The sequence below is a fragment of the Monodon monoceros genome, unplaced genomic scaffold (assembly GCF_005190385.1).
Source record: "Monodon monoceros isolate NGI ecotype Baffin Bay Population unplaced genomic scaffold, NGI_Narwhal_1 Super_Scaffold_14, whole genome shotgun sequence".
In the NCBI taxonomy this organism is placed as follows: domain Eukaryota; kingdom Metazoa; phylum Chordata; class Mammalia; order Artiodactyla; family Monodontidae; genus Monodon; species Monodon monoceros.
This window is the reverse complement of record NW_021703770.1, coordinates 5047552-5063899: the sequence shown is the minus strand read 5'-3', so window position 1 is coordinate 5063899 and position 16348 is coordinate 5047552. Positions and strand designations below refer to the sequence as shown.

Sequence of the window (16348 nt, the reverse complement as noted above, 5' to 3'; positions counted from 1 at the left end):
GGCTTGGCTCCGCCGCGCCCCGGCCGCGGCGTCCGGCCCGGGTTCCGCGCCGCTAGGGCGCGGGCGGGGTCGGGGGTTGCGTGGCCGGCGCTGCTCGCCCGCCTCGAGTCCGCGTCCCGGGCCCGGGCGGCCGGCGAGCATGGAGGAGAAGTACCTGCCGGAGCTGATGGCGGAGAAGGACTCCCTGGACCCCTCCTTCACGCACGCCCTGCGGCTGGTGAACCAAGGTAGGGGCGCGCGCCGGCCCGCGGCCGTTGGAGACCCGGGAGCGGCGGGCCAGGGGGCCGGGGACCGGGAGGGTCGGGACCGGCGGGCAAGGAGGGAGCGTGGGGCTGGCTGGCCGTCGCCCTTGGGGCGACTGGAGGGGACGCAGGTCGCAACCTGGGGGCGTTCAGGTAGGGACCTGGGAGCGTACCGGACACCTGGGGAGCGCCGAGATGTGTGTGCGCGTTGGGGAGACTCGGGAAGGGAGGAGGCTGAGGCGTTCGGCTAGGACTTGAAGGAAACCTTTGGGGCCTCGAGGATACCCAAGGGAAACTTATGAGTGGGGGACGGCGAACATCTGGGGGCTTCGTCAGGGCGGGGTTGAATGATCTCATTGGAGGGGGAGAGTGGGGCGGGGGACTCGGGGAACTAGTGCGTTTGGCTTGTCTGGAGGGAAGGAACTGGAGCAAGCTGGAGGGAAATGGAAGGATTTGAGGGGATCGAATGCAGAAGAGGTGAAGGGAGCAGGTGCTTGGATTGTTGGTGAAGTTTGAGGACCTTTGGAGGAGGTTTGGGGTCAGACCTCAGGCACTTTGGAGGAACAGGGCCAGCGGTCCCAGTGGCAGAGACCCGTCTCCTGTCGCATCCCCTCTTTGTCCCGGGTCCAGGCTCTAGCCGCCCTCCCTGGGGGTGGGCAGCTCATGCCAAGCCTTGCAGGCTGGCCCTCGAGGGCCATTAGGGAAGAAGAGGCCCACACCGGAGCCCGCTTCTTGGCTTGCCGGTCCTCTCTTTGGGAGGCTCTGGCTGGGCCGCCCTCCTTGGGGGCTGCCTGGGGATTCGGAACGCCGGCCGCGGAGCCTCTGCTGCCTGTGCCATCTTAGCACTACTCCGGCCAGCTCAGGGTGTGAGCAGCCCTGGGGGATGCAGGCCACGGGGTGCAGGGGGTACAGGAGGCGTTCGGGCCCAGGACAGTGTTCCCAGGCTTGTTCCTCCTCAGGCTTCCTGAGTAATCTTCTGGGATGGACGGTAAATTAAGCCTGCCTTCCCGGGACCAGCCCTTTATTCCTCCTGGATCTGGAGTACGTGTCTCAGAGAAAGCTGGGTTTGGGAGCCGCTGGTCTGCTGTTTCTCTGGGTGATGGCAGAAACATTATCTGGTCGGATCTGTTACCTTTTGCCTGAATCACTCACTGCGCCTTGACAGTCTGTGCTTCCTCACTTAGGCGGGTCTGCTGGTCTTAATGCTGGCCCTGGCTCTTTTATTGTTGGAAGTGAAAGATGAGGCAGACATATTCTGCTTGTGTATAGATATCTATATTTTAAAACAGCGACCTCCAGTATTTGCGTGTTGCAACCAGTTCTTCCGAGTAGGGTGTGCGTGTTGTTGGCTGAGGGTGGTGGTGGAGACTCACTGTCTCCAAGAATTTCAGCTTGATATTTAATTTGTTGAACGGAGACTGGTTCACAGAGCTTCCCCATTTTATTTTAATTGTAAGCTTATTTTTATTTCTTTAATAACATGGGCTTGTGAAGAAGTAATGGGCATGCATTAAAGTAAGAGAATTTTTATTGCCGTGCTCTTCCGAACAGCCCTACAGTTAGGTTTGTACTCCTTGCTCTTTGTGATTTACATATATCTTTTGTTGCCTGCTGGGCTGTCATCTCTTTGAAAGATATTTCTTTGTACATTGTGTGAGATCACTGGCGTTAGAAATATTCTGGATTGTAGAATGAGTGCACTTTTCTTAATAAAGAAGCTGAATCAAAGTTACGTTGTACTCAATTAAGGAAGCAGTTTAACAAAAGTGTAGTAAGTTATTTTATTTTAAAAGTCAGAATTATTTTTCTGTGCCAGGTTGCTGCAGTACATTCATTCTCATACACTCAAAATTCTTTTGGTTTCTGAGTTTGTACCTGTGGTAACTGCCTCCAGTTATTTGAAACAGATCTTGGACAGTGTTGCCATTTAATGGTTTTTTTAAGACCTTAAACCAGATTACCTTACTTTTCCATCAAAAATGTAGTTCTTGTAAGAAGTACGCTTCTCACACTGAACAGTTATGTGGAGGAAGAAAGAGATACTGCTCAGGTGCTCTTATTACTGTTAATTTAGATTATTTCAGACTAAAATGTTTCCCCCTTAAATCACAGGCTGGTGTCTGGAATGCAGAACCCTGTCATTTAAAATATTAATTACTCTCTGTTACGTAACTTCAAAATTACAAGTGCATTGCTAAAACGGTGTCTTAAATCTGAATTGGCTATTAGGAAATTGATTTTAAATCTGATAATCATCTTGTGAGTGGCTGTTGAGAGCATTTTTATTCTTTTTTACCTGTATTTTTGACTGTTTGCATCTAAAGGAGGCCCTGGTTTTTCAGATGTTGTTCTGAATCTCGATACTGGAATCCAGATTCGGACACTAACTTGTACAGTGTTGATGAGTCAGCAGTGCACACCTCTGCTTTATTATGGAGTGACGTGTAACAGATAGACATGATGGTTAACATCTCCAAATGCTAACAGGACCTTTGTGTGCATAGTGTTCTAAAGCTTCTGAGGCTCTTTCAGGCACATGCTGTCTACTTGTGTTCTCCCACTTGCACGCTGGTGAGGCAGCCTTTGCTGTCTCCATTTTTCAGGGGAGGGAGCTGAGGACCTCAGCTATGGGAGCTCGTAGGTAACTGAGATAGGTTAATCTGAACTCAGGTGTTTGGTCTCATAAGGCCCTTGTTCTCCCTACTTATGCCTTCCTCAAAAGACGGCTCTGAAACACTTCACACATGCTAATTTACCTGCAGAAATCGATATAACTAATATGCTTGTTTCCTGTTGACTCCTGTCGGCTTCCTGTTGATTTCGTTAAAAAGTTTGTTTCTGTGCTTGTCTAGTGATCTTCTTTGAAGAAACAAACATTCACGGTAGATTTATCCTACAGGATTTTAGTGCTCAGGTTAAGGGGCATTTTTGAATTAAAGCTCTCTGGAGACCAATATATGATTTCAGTAATCAACACACTATGATAATGAAACAGTTGATAAATGAGGTGTGGTCATTCTTTAAAAAAATTCAGCATTTGTAAACATGTTCAACTTCCTAGCGGAATTACTTTTTTTTCCTAATAATGCTTAAGTAAGAACTTGAGCTGGGATCACATCAAGATGTGTGCTTCTCTGCTAACATAGGTTGGCTTTTACACTTTCCAGGCTTGTGTTTCGTAGCGGACATTAGTTCCTGACTTTTATTTCTGTTTTCTCAGGATAACTGATTTTCCTTCCCCCCACCCCTCGAATATCGAATGCTTTTGTTTCTTTGCCAATAGTAATGGGTAATGTTTGCTTGATGTTAAACCGAATCAAATAAAATAGACTTTTTTTAATCGCCTCTCTGCCTCCCCCCAAACACCACTGCCTATAGAGTGAGTTGACATTGCAGTTTCTTGCCAAGGAGGTTAATTGGAGATGAAAGTAGCATTGCATGTTTAATATTATATTTGCTAGTAGGGGGTGTGCTGACTCTTACTAAAAATCATCTTCAGAAATGTCTTACGCTTATAATTTAATCCAGTTCTCTGGTATTGCTTTGGATGTTTTTCAATCCAAGCCAAGTAACCATTAAATAAGATTACATAACCCTGTATTTTTAATTATCTGATGTAATATATGGATTGGTGGCTGGTTCACTGCCAAGTTATATTTAGTGGTTGGTTACAAGAGGAAGTGGAGCAAAGGATTCCAGATTATGGTGGTCTATTCATGTCGAGATAAATAAGTGTTTTTCGTATTACATAAATGTCTCTAATAATAAAGGACTCTTAGCATTACTCAGGATATGTGTGAGGGGTAAACATGTATAAAGGAAGGATCATTATTTTGCCTTAAGTGCATCTCTTTGTTCAACAAAACTCAATGGCTTAAGAGTTTCATTTTGGGGGATCCTTTTTGTAAATGTTTTTGATCGCTTGCGTGTTGTCAGGCATTTAAAGTAAGAGAGAAGAATGAGAATGAAAATTACAGAGTTATATTTAGCTGTGGTGCCTTCATGCCATAGTGTGTGATTCTCTGCTTCATCCAGAGAAGGATGTGGTTACTTACGTTTTTAATAGTTTTTCTTAGGGTTATCAGGTTTTGTTTTTTGTAAGAAAATGGATGCATGACTCACATTTTTAGATAAACCATTTTGAATTTTTTATAGTGTGTTATGATTCAAAGGGATCCAGTGACTGTCAGTTACCGTGTTTTGGTATCTGGACGTTAGTAGCAGGTTTATTGAGAACCTGCCACGCGGGACATTTGTGCTGGTCCTGAAGGTGGAGAGGGAAAAAGAGTCTCTGCTCTTGAGGAACGTCGGCTCTCTCTGCATTAGATTGAGAGTGAGTTTTAAGTTTATAGATGCCCTCTCCTTTCCTAAGGAATGTCTTATTAGCCTTCAGCTGTTCTTTTGAAATATTTAGTGACAGGCAGTTTAGATTTAACTCTCAGCCTAGGAACATTTTCGAGGTGCTTCTCTGTGCCCGGTTAGGTCTATAATCTCAATACTGGGAACAGCCCAGAAATGTAGAGGCTATTAGCCTAATATTTCACCTGTAGAAACCAAGACTCCAACAATAAAGTTGAGTCACCCAGAGTGACATACTTATACAATGTCCAGGTGGAGGTTCAAGCTTTGTTCTTCTCCAAGCCCATTGTTCTTTACCGTATCACACTGAGCCTTGGACGTATAAAGGGTCAGGTTCTGATGGTACAGTTAGTAATGACAGAAGGGGGATTCAAACTCTGGCCTCTTAGGCGCAGTTTGTTCTTTTCTCCCTAGCCTGTGCCGGAATTGAAAGATGGGTTATGTAGCGTCTGTTGTTATACTTTATCCTTCCGATTTCTGCTGTAGGTATCTCCTCTGACCACTTACCTCCCCCACCAAATGGGTTAGAGTGCCTATTTTCTGGTCCCGAAGCAGCCACTGCCTAAGTCTCTGATGGGGTCATAGTCATCACACTGTACTGACTGGATCTCTTTGTCTTCCCTGGGAGAGTGTGGGGTGCTTGGGAGGCAGGGCTTGGTCTTACACGTCTTTGTGTCTTCAGCACCTCATATAATTCTTGGTACGTATCCCTGGCAAACTCTAGTCTTCGTTTCAGTGTTGTGTTTTAATTCTCATAACGGTAGAAGTGTTAGAAAGTATATTTGGAGTTTGGCAGTCATTAAAGGCTTGACTCTTTACTACTTCAGAGCCCCTGAGTCGGGGGTAGGAGGAGGTCACCAGCAGCTCTGCAGACAGAAATGAAGGGAAGTTCTAAGTGAAATGCAGCGTTAAACAAGCAGAAGAACATCCCAGGGCTCTGTGCAAGTGGTGGAACAGTAGGGGTCCTTCTCAGGAGGTAATGAGAAGATGTTATCAGATCTGCTTTGAATCAGATGCTTATTTACTTTTATTCTTTCTTGAGGAACTTGTTAGCCAGTGCACTGTAATACAATTAGCTCTCCTTCCCTAAACTCCTAATGAGATTTCTTATGGCAGGATTGAACCAGAAATTTGGAGGCCCTCGTCACTTGCCGAATAAGCCTTCTTACCTGAAGGAGTTAATCTTCAATCTCAGATGCCAGATAGACACCCAAAGCCCAAGGAGCAATTGGGGTCACAGATGCAATGCCAGCAGCAACTTGGACGTCACAAGACCCTTTGCTTGTTGTCATGGCTCCCCCTGAGTGGAGATAGAATGGTTTTCATGTTTCATCAGAAAATAGAAGTAGCGTGTTCCTTAGCTTTGGAATAATGATTATAATAAAAGCTGCCAAATCAAGGGCCTCTGTGCCAGGTGCTTCCTGTGCATTGTCTCTGATCCCCACAAGATCTTGCAAGGTAGGTGGTTTTATCCCCTGCCCACTTCCTTTATTTTTTCCAGTGAGGCATCTGAGGCTCAAAAGGGTAAAGTAACTTGCCCAGTCTAGGTGTGCAGCTTTAAGTAGTCAGGCTGAACTTTTAAATCAAGTCTGCAGTGTTTTGATCGGATACTTTAAGAGGCAGAGGGGTGGAACCCAACATTGTTGTTTGTTTTTAAATAAGAGTTTCATTGTAGTAGAAGCCAGTTTGGAATTTCCATTTGTGATGATGAATTTTTAAAAGAGGTTCCTGAAAATGTGTTTTACCAAAAAAGGCAAGCTCCTTTTTTTTCTGTGTTCTCCGGCAGTACTTTTCAGTGTTCAGTAAGCATTCAAGGTAAGGATTTTTAATTATGTATATTTCAGTAGTCAAGGAGGGAATGGAAAACTTCCTGTATTGAAAATTAATCAAGAGTCTCTTGATAAAGTTCAGTCTCTCTTGAGGGAATCTCTCAGAGACACAGGGCTCTTTGTATTGGTATTTTAATACTCTATCACAGACACAATTGGTATGATATCAGGGATTTATAGTCAGTTTATGGTATGTTTAAAAATTCTCCATCTTCTAAAAATAGGTCCATAAAAGGAAAAAAGAAGTGCTAGAACATACAAGAAGATATTCCTGCAGATAATGGTTTTGGCCTTCTGAAGGGGAGTGGTGTTTGAATATACTTGATTGCAATTGTTAATAATCATAGTTACTGTTAATCAAGAACCTTTTCTGGATTAGATGCTTTATGTACATTATTTCATTTAATTCTTCTAAGAGTTGTCTTAAAAGAGTAAATCATTTTACCTTATTTTATAGGTGAGAAAACTGAGGGCAGGAAGGTTAAATAATTTGCCTAAGGTCAGACAGCTAACAAGTGGTAAGCCGGGATTCAGATCTGTATCTGCCCACCTCCAGGGCGCTGTACCGCATAGCTTACCTGCGAGCTCCAGGCAGAGGTGGGAGCTTTCGTGGCTGGGTTTTCATGTTGACCCCCCTGGGAAGATCTCTGTCACGCAGCTCTTAAAATGCACTGCCCGGCGTCGGACTGGTCATCCGTGAGCAGAGCTGACTGCACAGAGGGGCAGACAGTGGTGCGACCACGTGGGGTACGAGCTGTGTGACCATGGGCAGCGCGGAATGTCTGGTGGATGCGTTTCCATGGGGAGCGGCGTTACTTCACAGGGAAGAGCTTCTAAAAGGGCCGCGGGATTATGGGAGGCGACAACTTTCTAGTCTGTGAGCCTGTGCCAGTTACTTAACTTCTCGGAGCCTCAGCTTCTCATTTGTAAAGTTGGAGACCTTATACCTGCCTTGTGGGGTGGTTGTGTTAGGCGTGAGGTTAAGTACAGTGTCTGACATGCAATGAGTGCTAGACAGACATTACCTGCTCATTTCAGAGAATTGCCTGAGACAGGTGTGTGCGTACTGGCGGCACTTTGCAGAGTAAAGTATACAATAAGAACTTAATACATAAATTATCCAGTTTCATTCCTCAGGTTAATTTTATGTTTTAGAATGATTTTAGTTTTCCGATCCTGGAGATACTGAAGGGGAAACTCATTCTTTAGGAAGCCTCTTTCATTAGTATCATGTACAAAATTAGCAGCAGCTCTGACTGATTTTTATTATGCTATTCACGACGCAGCACCTGAAGCTTCCATTAACAAATGAGGCTTCCATAAACAGATGTATGACTGCACATCTTAAAACATGTCTGGGCACTCAGCAGCCCCTCTCCACAAGCACAAGGTATCTTGCTCTGAATTGGTAAGCTTTATATTTCCATAATTTTTCACATTTCCATAATTTTTCGCCCATCAGCCCCTGCTGCTATTTTAAGGACTTTAAAAGGTGTTCCTGGCCTATTATTGATGTTCTTCCTTGGTATGATAAAGAGCATGAGTGTGTGAGAGCACCCTTTTTGATCTCTGTGTTTGATATGAATCTTACACTTGGGGTCACTGTTGGTTCAAGCTCCTATGGAGAAATTGTAATGGAGAGGAGGAGGGAGAAGGGACAGTTTGCATCCTCGTCATTTTTCCTTACTCTCCCCGCTCTACTTCAGTTACTTATGCCACTTGTGCTCTATTCTTCTTCCACTAGATGGCGCTCCACATAGCCAGGTCACCCTCTTCCTCCACACAGGTAGCTTCTCCTGAATCAGTGTTAGTCTTGATCCATCAACAAGCTTGCATTGCTTTTGAAATTCACGTACTGATATTAACCTTTCATATTTCTGACATTTTAAGAGGCATACTCTGTAGCCAGCGCTTGCGAATCATTATGGCCTGTTTCTGTTTTGTTCCTGAGTTGTGCCTGGCACTGCTGCAGGTTCTTTTCCACCCGATACCTCCTTTAATTCTGGGGCCTCAGGAAGTCGTGCGGTGGTTCTCATTCTACAGCTAAAGAAATGGAGGTGAGGGAGATGCATAGCTTGTTCAAGGTCATGCAGCTAACTTACATTATAGGGTTTACTTACATTATAAGGCTTACTGTGCCCTAAATAAAAAATATTTCAGAAGCTTTGAATTGAAATTGTTTTTAAGGAAAGTATTAGGGTCGTCTGATTTATGGCTACCGGCCATTGTAATCTGTTTATTTTTTGGGGGAAAATTATAGTCCTGACAGTTATTTGCATTGGAGTATAAAAGTCAAATTCTTTGATATGTGTAAAGAAGCAAGCAGTAGTAACAAAAGCTTTGTCAGCTGGTGTGGAAATTGCTGCTTCCTCTTGCCTTCCCTTGTCTACTGACTTGAGTGGGCCAAGGGACTTGATCAGTACCAGGAACAAAACCATGGGGAAATTTGGACAAAGCCATGATTCTACTTTTATTAATTTTAGCAGAGCTGAATACTGGATTGAGTCCATAGGAATTCAGAAATTTATACTGAGGTTTCCTTCACTCCATTCATTTATTTAATATTTGTTGAGTATCTGCACTGCTATATTGAACTGTTTGTTCTGGGCCAGTTACTTCTCTGAGCCTGTGTTCCCCTCTCTGCACGTGTCATTAGGGTGAAATGACAGTGATTATGTATTTGTTTAATTTTACTAAAATTTTTTAAATTAGAATATATTTTTACATCCAATATATGTTATTTTTTCTATGTGAATTTCATACATCAACTCTTGGTCACCTACCAGTGCAGTGGACTATCTGCCAGTAATTTTTTGAGGGCTGGCTTTCTCCTGCCACCTTTTGCCACCCTTGTCCCTTGTTCTCTGGTTGGGTGTGCTCAGCGAACACGAATGCTTAGAAAAATCCCTCTCACCTTTTGTTTGCTTCCTATGTGCAAGCCACAGCTAACTAAAGACTCAGGCGAGTGTGGCTAAGGACATAATTTTAAATCAGACAGACCTGAGTTCACATCTGAGCGCTGCCACTTCTCCTTCTCTGGGCTGTGACTTTGGATACATGGACCCCTCTCAGCCTCAGTTTCTGTGATGGAGAAATGGCGATAAAAAATTAATAAATCCCCTTTGAAGTTTTTTGAGGTTTAAATGAGATACGTGTTAAGAGCTGTTTAGTGTCGTGCCTGACGTTTAGTAAGTACAGGGCGAGTAGCTGCTGTTCCCGCCATCCTCCTCCTCGTCCTCATTTTTTATCAAGAAATTTGTAATCCAACGGGGGAGATAAACATGGGGGGAACAATTTTAAGAGTGTGTTAAGTGCTGTGATAAAAGAAGGCCGCCTCTCTCACTCAGGACCAAGATAGGCTTTATGGAGGAGGCTTTTTCAGAGAGGACTAGCTGGATGCAGACATCGTTGCGAAGGCCGGGCGAAGGACTTGGGCAGGGATGGATAAACTGTCTGACTCCTCCAGGTTATTCATTTCCGTCTCCCATGTTTCCATAACTTCTTCATATTCCTACGTGCCATGGCATGTTGTAGGTATTGGTCTGTCTTCTCCTTTCCTCTCCCCCTCCCGTTTTTTTTTTTTCCTGGCATTAAAATTTTTATTTCGAAACAACTTTAAACTTACAGAAGAGTTAAAAGAGTAGTGCTAAGAAGCCCTGTATACTCACTTGTATGGATTCACCAATTGTTTACCTTTTCCCACATTGGCTTTGCCATTCTCTCTGTGTCTGTGTATTTTCATGACTCGTTTGAGAGTAAGGTGTGTGTGTTATCTCCCCTTCACCCCTAAATACTTGAGTACCTTGGTGTGTATTTCCTGAGACTAAGGGCTGTCTTTTACATAACTGCAGTTGCAGATAACGCTGATGACGGAAGTTAGTCATCGTTTCGGTACTTTTATTATCTAACCTGCAGTCCATGTGCTCCTCTTGCTGGTTGTTCCCGTTTTGTCTTTTCTAGCAGCGGTCCCCAACCTTTTTGGTACCAGGGACTGGTTTCGTGAAGACAAGTTTTCCACGGACCTGGGGTGTGGGGGATGGTTTTGGGATGATTCAACCACGTTACATTTACTGTGCACTTTACTTCTATTATTATTACATTGTAATATATAATGAAATAATTATACAGCTCACCATAATGCAGAATCAGTGGGAGCCCTGAGCTTGTTTTCCTGCAACTAGATGGTCCCATTTGGGGGTGATGGGAGACAGTGACACCCGAAGTGTGTTGCTTATGTCCAGTCTACTCTGTAAGATGCAGCTTAACTGTCACTTGCCACTCACTGATAGGAGTCTGCAAGCACTTGATTTATTATGGTCTCTGTGCTGTCAAACGTCTCTGCTAATGATCATCTGTATTTGCAGCCACTCGGCTCCACCTCAGATCATCAGGCATTAGATAGATTCTCATAAGGAGCGAGCAGCCTAGATCCCTCACATGCGCAGTTCACAGTGGGGTCTCTCTCCTATGAGAGTCTAATGCTGCTGCTGATCTGACAGGAGGCGGAGCTCAGGCGATAATGTAAGTGATGGGGAGCGGCTGTAAATACAGATGGAGCTTCACTCGTTCGCCCGCCCGCCGCTCACCTCCTGCTGTGCAGCCAGGTTCCTAACAGGCCACGGACCGCTCCTGGTCCGTGGCCCGGCGGTTGGGGACCCCTGTTTTATAGGACCCAGTTCAAGACCACACATTGCTTTTAGTTGTCAAGCCTTTTAGCTTCTTAGTTTGGAACAGCTCCTCCGCCTTCCGTTGCCTTTTGTGGCATGCACGTTTGAATATTGCACAGGCCAGGACTTTGTGGCATATCTCTCAATTTGGGTTGTCTGATGTTTCCTTAAATTTAGATTCATGTTGTGCACTCTTTAGGCAGGAGTTCCACTGAGGTGATGGTGTATCCTCCTCAGTACATCGTATCAGGAGGCACACAGGGTCGGTGTCACTTTATCCCGTTATTGAGGACGTGAAGCTTGATCACTGGCGTAGGCGGTGCCAGTTTTCTCCACTGTAAAGTTACCATTTTCCTTTTGTAATTAATTAGTACTTTTGTGGGGAGATGCTTTGAGACTATGTAAATACTCCTTATTAAACTCTCCCTCACAAATTTTAGTATCCATTAATGTTTCTTATCTGAATTATTACCATGATGGTTGTAAAATTGTAATTTTCTAACTGAGATATTCCATCTACATTTATTGGTTGACATTCTGCTGAAAGGGAACATTTTCATTTTTTTCTTTCCTTCTTTCTTTACCTCTCTCCTTCCCTCCGTCAGCTGTCGGTATACATTCAGGGATTCTTCTTTAATTCAATCGGTTGTAGTCCTTTACTATCACTATATAAGTTGATGCTTAATTCGTTCCAGATTTGGCCATTGGGAGCCCTTTACCCTGACTCCTGGGTCCTATTGACAGGATGGATCCATACATTTTTTGAGTTTTTTCTTTTTTTTTTTATACTTTCTAACAGCATTTTGTTCCAGGCTCATCTTGTACTTGCTCTGCCCCAGCTCTGGAATTGGCCACTTCTTCCAAGGTTCCCTGGTTTCTTTTAGTGTGGAATGGTGTTTAAAAACCACAATCTGGGCTGCTGGCGTGTCGTGGCTTCTAGGCCTTTCACCAGACAGAGCCAGAAAATGGACTTGTTTCTGTAGGTGTATCACCATTGTCTTCATGTTAAACTCTAAGCCTAGGGCTAGCAAACTTTTTCTGTAAAATGCTCAATAGTAAATATTTTGTGGGCTCTCTGTTCTACTCAACCCTGCTGTTGTAGCAGAAAAGCGGCCGTACACAATATGTAAGTGAGCGAGTGTGGTAGTGTTCTGACAACACTGTTTGTAGAAACAGGCAGTGTGCTGGCTCTGGCCCTGGGCTGTAACCTGCTGCCCTTCCCTGCTCTCGGAGAGTAGGGACCGGGCCTTATCTCCACTTACCAGTGCTGTCCACATACCCGCACAAAGCTCTTTTGATGAACGCATTCATGACTGTTAGCTCTTTGTATCACAGACTATTTATTTCTCTTACAGATCTTTTGGATGTCGATCTCTCGTGACTCGCCAATTTGTTGAGGTCCTTATTTGCAAGATGAGAGTCTTTAAAACATAATATGCACAATATACAAAGTAGTACTGAGAAAAAATAATTTTGTAGAACTCCTGAGGGTGTTTTTCTTGTCATGGTAAAAAAGTTACCTTTTTCTGGATGAAAGCATGTCAAGGCAGAGCCTTCACACGCAGGCGTCAGCACGGGCCCTGCTCTGCTCTGATGTCACGGTCACCCCTGTAGTCTCAGCTGCAAGGCAGAACTCCAGCACCAATCAGGTGGGCGGAAAATCTTGAAATTATACTCCTTTGATTGTCTCAGAGCTGATTTATTTCTTTGCAGTTTTCTTTATGTAATTTATTGCTTGAATTTATTCCAAAAGAGACTTCATTACAGCAGTGACAAATGGGTTTTATGAGAGAGTGAGCCCTTTCTCAGGAAGACTGTGTCGTTAGGCAAGACCACCTGACTGTGGTCAAGGTGGTGTGGACACTGGGAAGGAAACCGCACGCGTCACAGCAGAGAGCAGTGGCGCTGGCATAAAGGTGCGGATTAAATCAGGTTCAGTGTCTCTGATGACTCTAAGTCAATCAGACTTTCAGTTCTGTCAGTTGTAAGCTTGCTGGTGAGCAGTTTTTCTGTTTGTCACCAAACCGTCTCATTGTTTATCAGAAGCAGCACAAAGTTTTGCTCCATTCTTTCTCTAGAATCCGAAAAAGTGGTTTTAAAGTTCTGTGTCTCAGAGCAGATCACGGTCCTGGTCTGGTGAGAAAGGGGAAGGCGAGCACGTCTCCTTCCCCCTGGGCTTTTGTCTTCCAGGTCCTGAGGTGCCTCATACGATTTTGATTTGCTTAATGAATTTTACTTTTTGTTGTTGTTTTAAGTGTGAAAAGTGCTGTCGAGGAAGTTGTACCTCAGTGATGGACTCTCGGCCAGAGCCCGGGCTCTGTCCACTCTGTGGCTCACGGCCCCTCCCTTAGTGCGCTGAGGCCATCAGTGCGGAGCAGCTGCGGAGCCGGGGCTGCACGCCCTGTTTATGTGGCCTGCGGTGGCGAAGGGGGCAAGGGGGCAGAAACATCCAGGTCATGTAGCTTAACACAGTAATTGGTTATTTTCTGTATTGTACTTTCTTCTAGTTTCCTTTTCACCCCCGTTAGGGCTGTGCTCCTTACCTGCTAAATGGGTGCACTCCTCTTGGTAACAGTAAGCTCTCTGGGCTTAGGTTTCTTCATGTATAAAATGAGCACGAGAGCATCTGTGTCTCGCGCCTGGCAGGTTGCAGGTCCTCACAGTCAGTCCGCTCTGCTCCGGGGCCCTTGGCCAGCAGAGTGCTGCACCTTGTGCCTGTCCCCGTGGAGCCCAGCGTGGGCGGCGGGGACACGGCGCGGAGCCGACCCCTGGACAGTGTGTGCATTCCTGGCTGCCGGTCTTTGTGGTACCGGGCCCCACGTTCCTTTCCACAAAGGGTGCACGACAGAAAGTAGTGCTGTCGGCTTTGGGAGTCAGCATCCTGGCAGGAATAGCACAGTCTGCTCATCACACTGCAGACTCTCAGACTCTCGGAAACCACTGCCCAGCTTCCAGGGAAAAAAACCCTTACGAGGAGGCCGGTAGGGTGTGTATTTCTCCGCAGCTGTCCCCGCTGGACCCTGGAGGGTGTTCAGTTCTTTTTCATCAAGGATCGAGTTCTTAGGCTGGGCTCGGTGCTGGGACACAGGGCCGGTAATCCTTCATTCCTGCTTAAAGAGTTTTCAGCCCAGTGGGGAAGCAGCCAAATTAGAAGACATTTACGTTGTGAGGTGGGGAGCGCTGTACCAAGACGGTCACGCAGGGCTCTGCGGAAGCCCAGGAGCCCCGCGTCGTCCCCGGGGTGGGGGCGGGGTCCTGACGTGGTGGTGGTGGAGGAGGAGGGGGCCGGGCTGCAGCGTGTGCCAGACCGAGGCCACGCTGCGGAGCACAGGCCTGGCTGCCTGGCGTGTGGTCCCTGTGCCCGTCCGCCTCCCCCTCCTCCCCCTCCGTGTTCATTCCCAGTGCCCAGTACAGCCCCTCCTCTTCGCAGCCGTGGTTGTGTTTGTCACACTCTAGATTACAGTGATTTGTTGGGAGTTACTTCTCCCACGAGAGTCCCAGTTCCTTACAGACAGGAGACCTGCCTTCTTAGCTTCAATTCCTTCTCTAGTGCCGAGCGCAGTGCCTGGGAGATGGTTGGTGCCCAGGAGATGTCTGTAGAACACGAAGGGTCAGCTGGTCTCAGTTTCTTCTTCTGTGCATTAGGGCAATGAATTCATTATCTCGGGACGCTTTGGTGAAGGGAAACCGAGAAAGGCTGCTCTCCTTTTGCTTGAGTTTCTGGCCGCTGGTTTTCAGGGGAGATCCTCCATTTCTCAGGCAGGTGTGCCAGGCGTGTACATCCTGGCAGTGTGGGACTCAGTCAGACCTGTGGCGAGTCTCCCTGGGCTGCTTAAGAGTTTCTGGATCTGGGCACCTGCCTTCACCTCTCTAAACACCAGTGCTTTAGTTTGTTAAAACGGGCATGAAAGTACCTACGACCCAGACTTCCTGTGAGGTTTCAGTGACAAACACTGAGACTGTGTGTAACCAGACTCAAGGCTTCTGAGCCAGCAGCATCAGACTGGGTGTATCTGTTCACACTGCCTTCTCTGTGGTTCTCTCTCTCCTACTTTTCTCATCCATTTGTAAGGTCCTTTGTGATTATATTGGGCTCGCCTGGATAATCCAGGATGATCTCCCCATTTTAAGGTCAGCTGATCAGGAAACTTGGTTTTCTTTGCAACCACTAATTCTCCTTTGCCTGCAACTTAACATTCTCCGGTTCTGGAAGTCAGGATGTGGGCGTCTTTGGGGAGCCACTGTTGTGTCAAGCACAGAGGGATTGGGGAGGCAGGAGAAACTGATGTTCATCAAGTACCGAGTGTATCTTCAGCCTGGTTTCAGGGATTTTCATATATTAGGACATTATCTCAAATTATACAGCAGAGGTTTTAGAGATGTTAAAATAACTTGTTCGTGTCATGTAATTATTAATAATAATGAGGTATTTTGTTGAGTTCTTGCTAAGTGTCATACACTGTGTCAGGAGATTTACAGAGCATATTTTTCTCAATTCTCAGTACAGCCTTCTGAGATGAATGACATAAATTCTACTTTATAGGCGAGAAAACAGGCTTTCGTGGAAGTATGATTGGCTCAGTGTCACGTGGCAGGCTTGTAACTGAATGCTTTGGACTTTGTCAGTCTGACTCCCAAGTCCATACTCTTTCTGTTAAGTTACCATGGGTTAAGATAAAAGGGCCTTATGGAGCTGCTTTCTCTTGCATCCCACCTCGTATGGAAGTTTTTGTCTGGATAACATTCAGAGCACCTCTTAGGGTATTTGTCAAAGATTATTTGGTGTCACACATCACAATGACCAGGTAGTTAATTGACTGACTTGACAACTTCTCTTTCCTTTCCTCTCCGCTCCAACTTTTTATCCCTTTGTTAGACCATAACAGCCTTTTGTAAGTATTTATTGAGCTCCTCCTCGGTTACCATTCCTCCCATCGATTTTCCATATTGTTTCATACATTATTTTATTTAATCTTTGCAGCAGCCTTCTACAGATAACTATTAATACTCCTATTTTATAGATAATGAAACAGCCTGACAAAGATTAAAACCAAGCTCTGTTTTGACTCAAAAGCCTGTGCTATAAAAAGGTGTATCTTATTTACAGTTTTTTGCTTCAGTCCTACATATTCAACATGATCACTTGAAATAATTTCATAAAATATGAGGAAAATATAGATAGAAAAAACTAAAAATGACCGATGTAGTAGTAATTAAATAGGTAAAGAATGCCCGAAGAGCACAAGTTTAT

General features: G+C 45.2%; 1 protein-coding gene across 9 annotated transcripts in view; it reads left to right on the top strand.

Moving 5' to 3' along the window:
- The window catches only part of KHDRBS3 (KH RNA binding domain containing, signal transduction associated 3), a 272767-nt gene that overhangs the window by 34336 nt on the left and 222083 nt on the right, over nucleotides 1-16348 (top strand). For 5 of the 9 annotated variants that reach the window (XR_003793559.1, XR_003793561.1, XR_003793558.1 and 2 more), the window contains exon 1: nucleotides 42-227. The exons of 3 other annotated variants lie outside the window; for them this stretch is intronic. Coding sequence is in view for 2 of the 6 variants with exons in the window: in XM_029222868.1 (XP_029078701.1) it covers nucleotides 140-227 (88 nt within the window). In the remaining 4 variants the exon portion in view is untranslated. Of the gene's footprint in view, nucleotides 1-22; nucleotides 228-16348 lie in introns of those variants that run through there. One more of the 9 variants, XM_029222867.1, reaches the window with a different exon arrangement.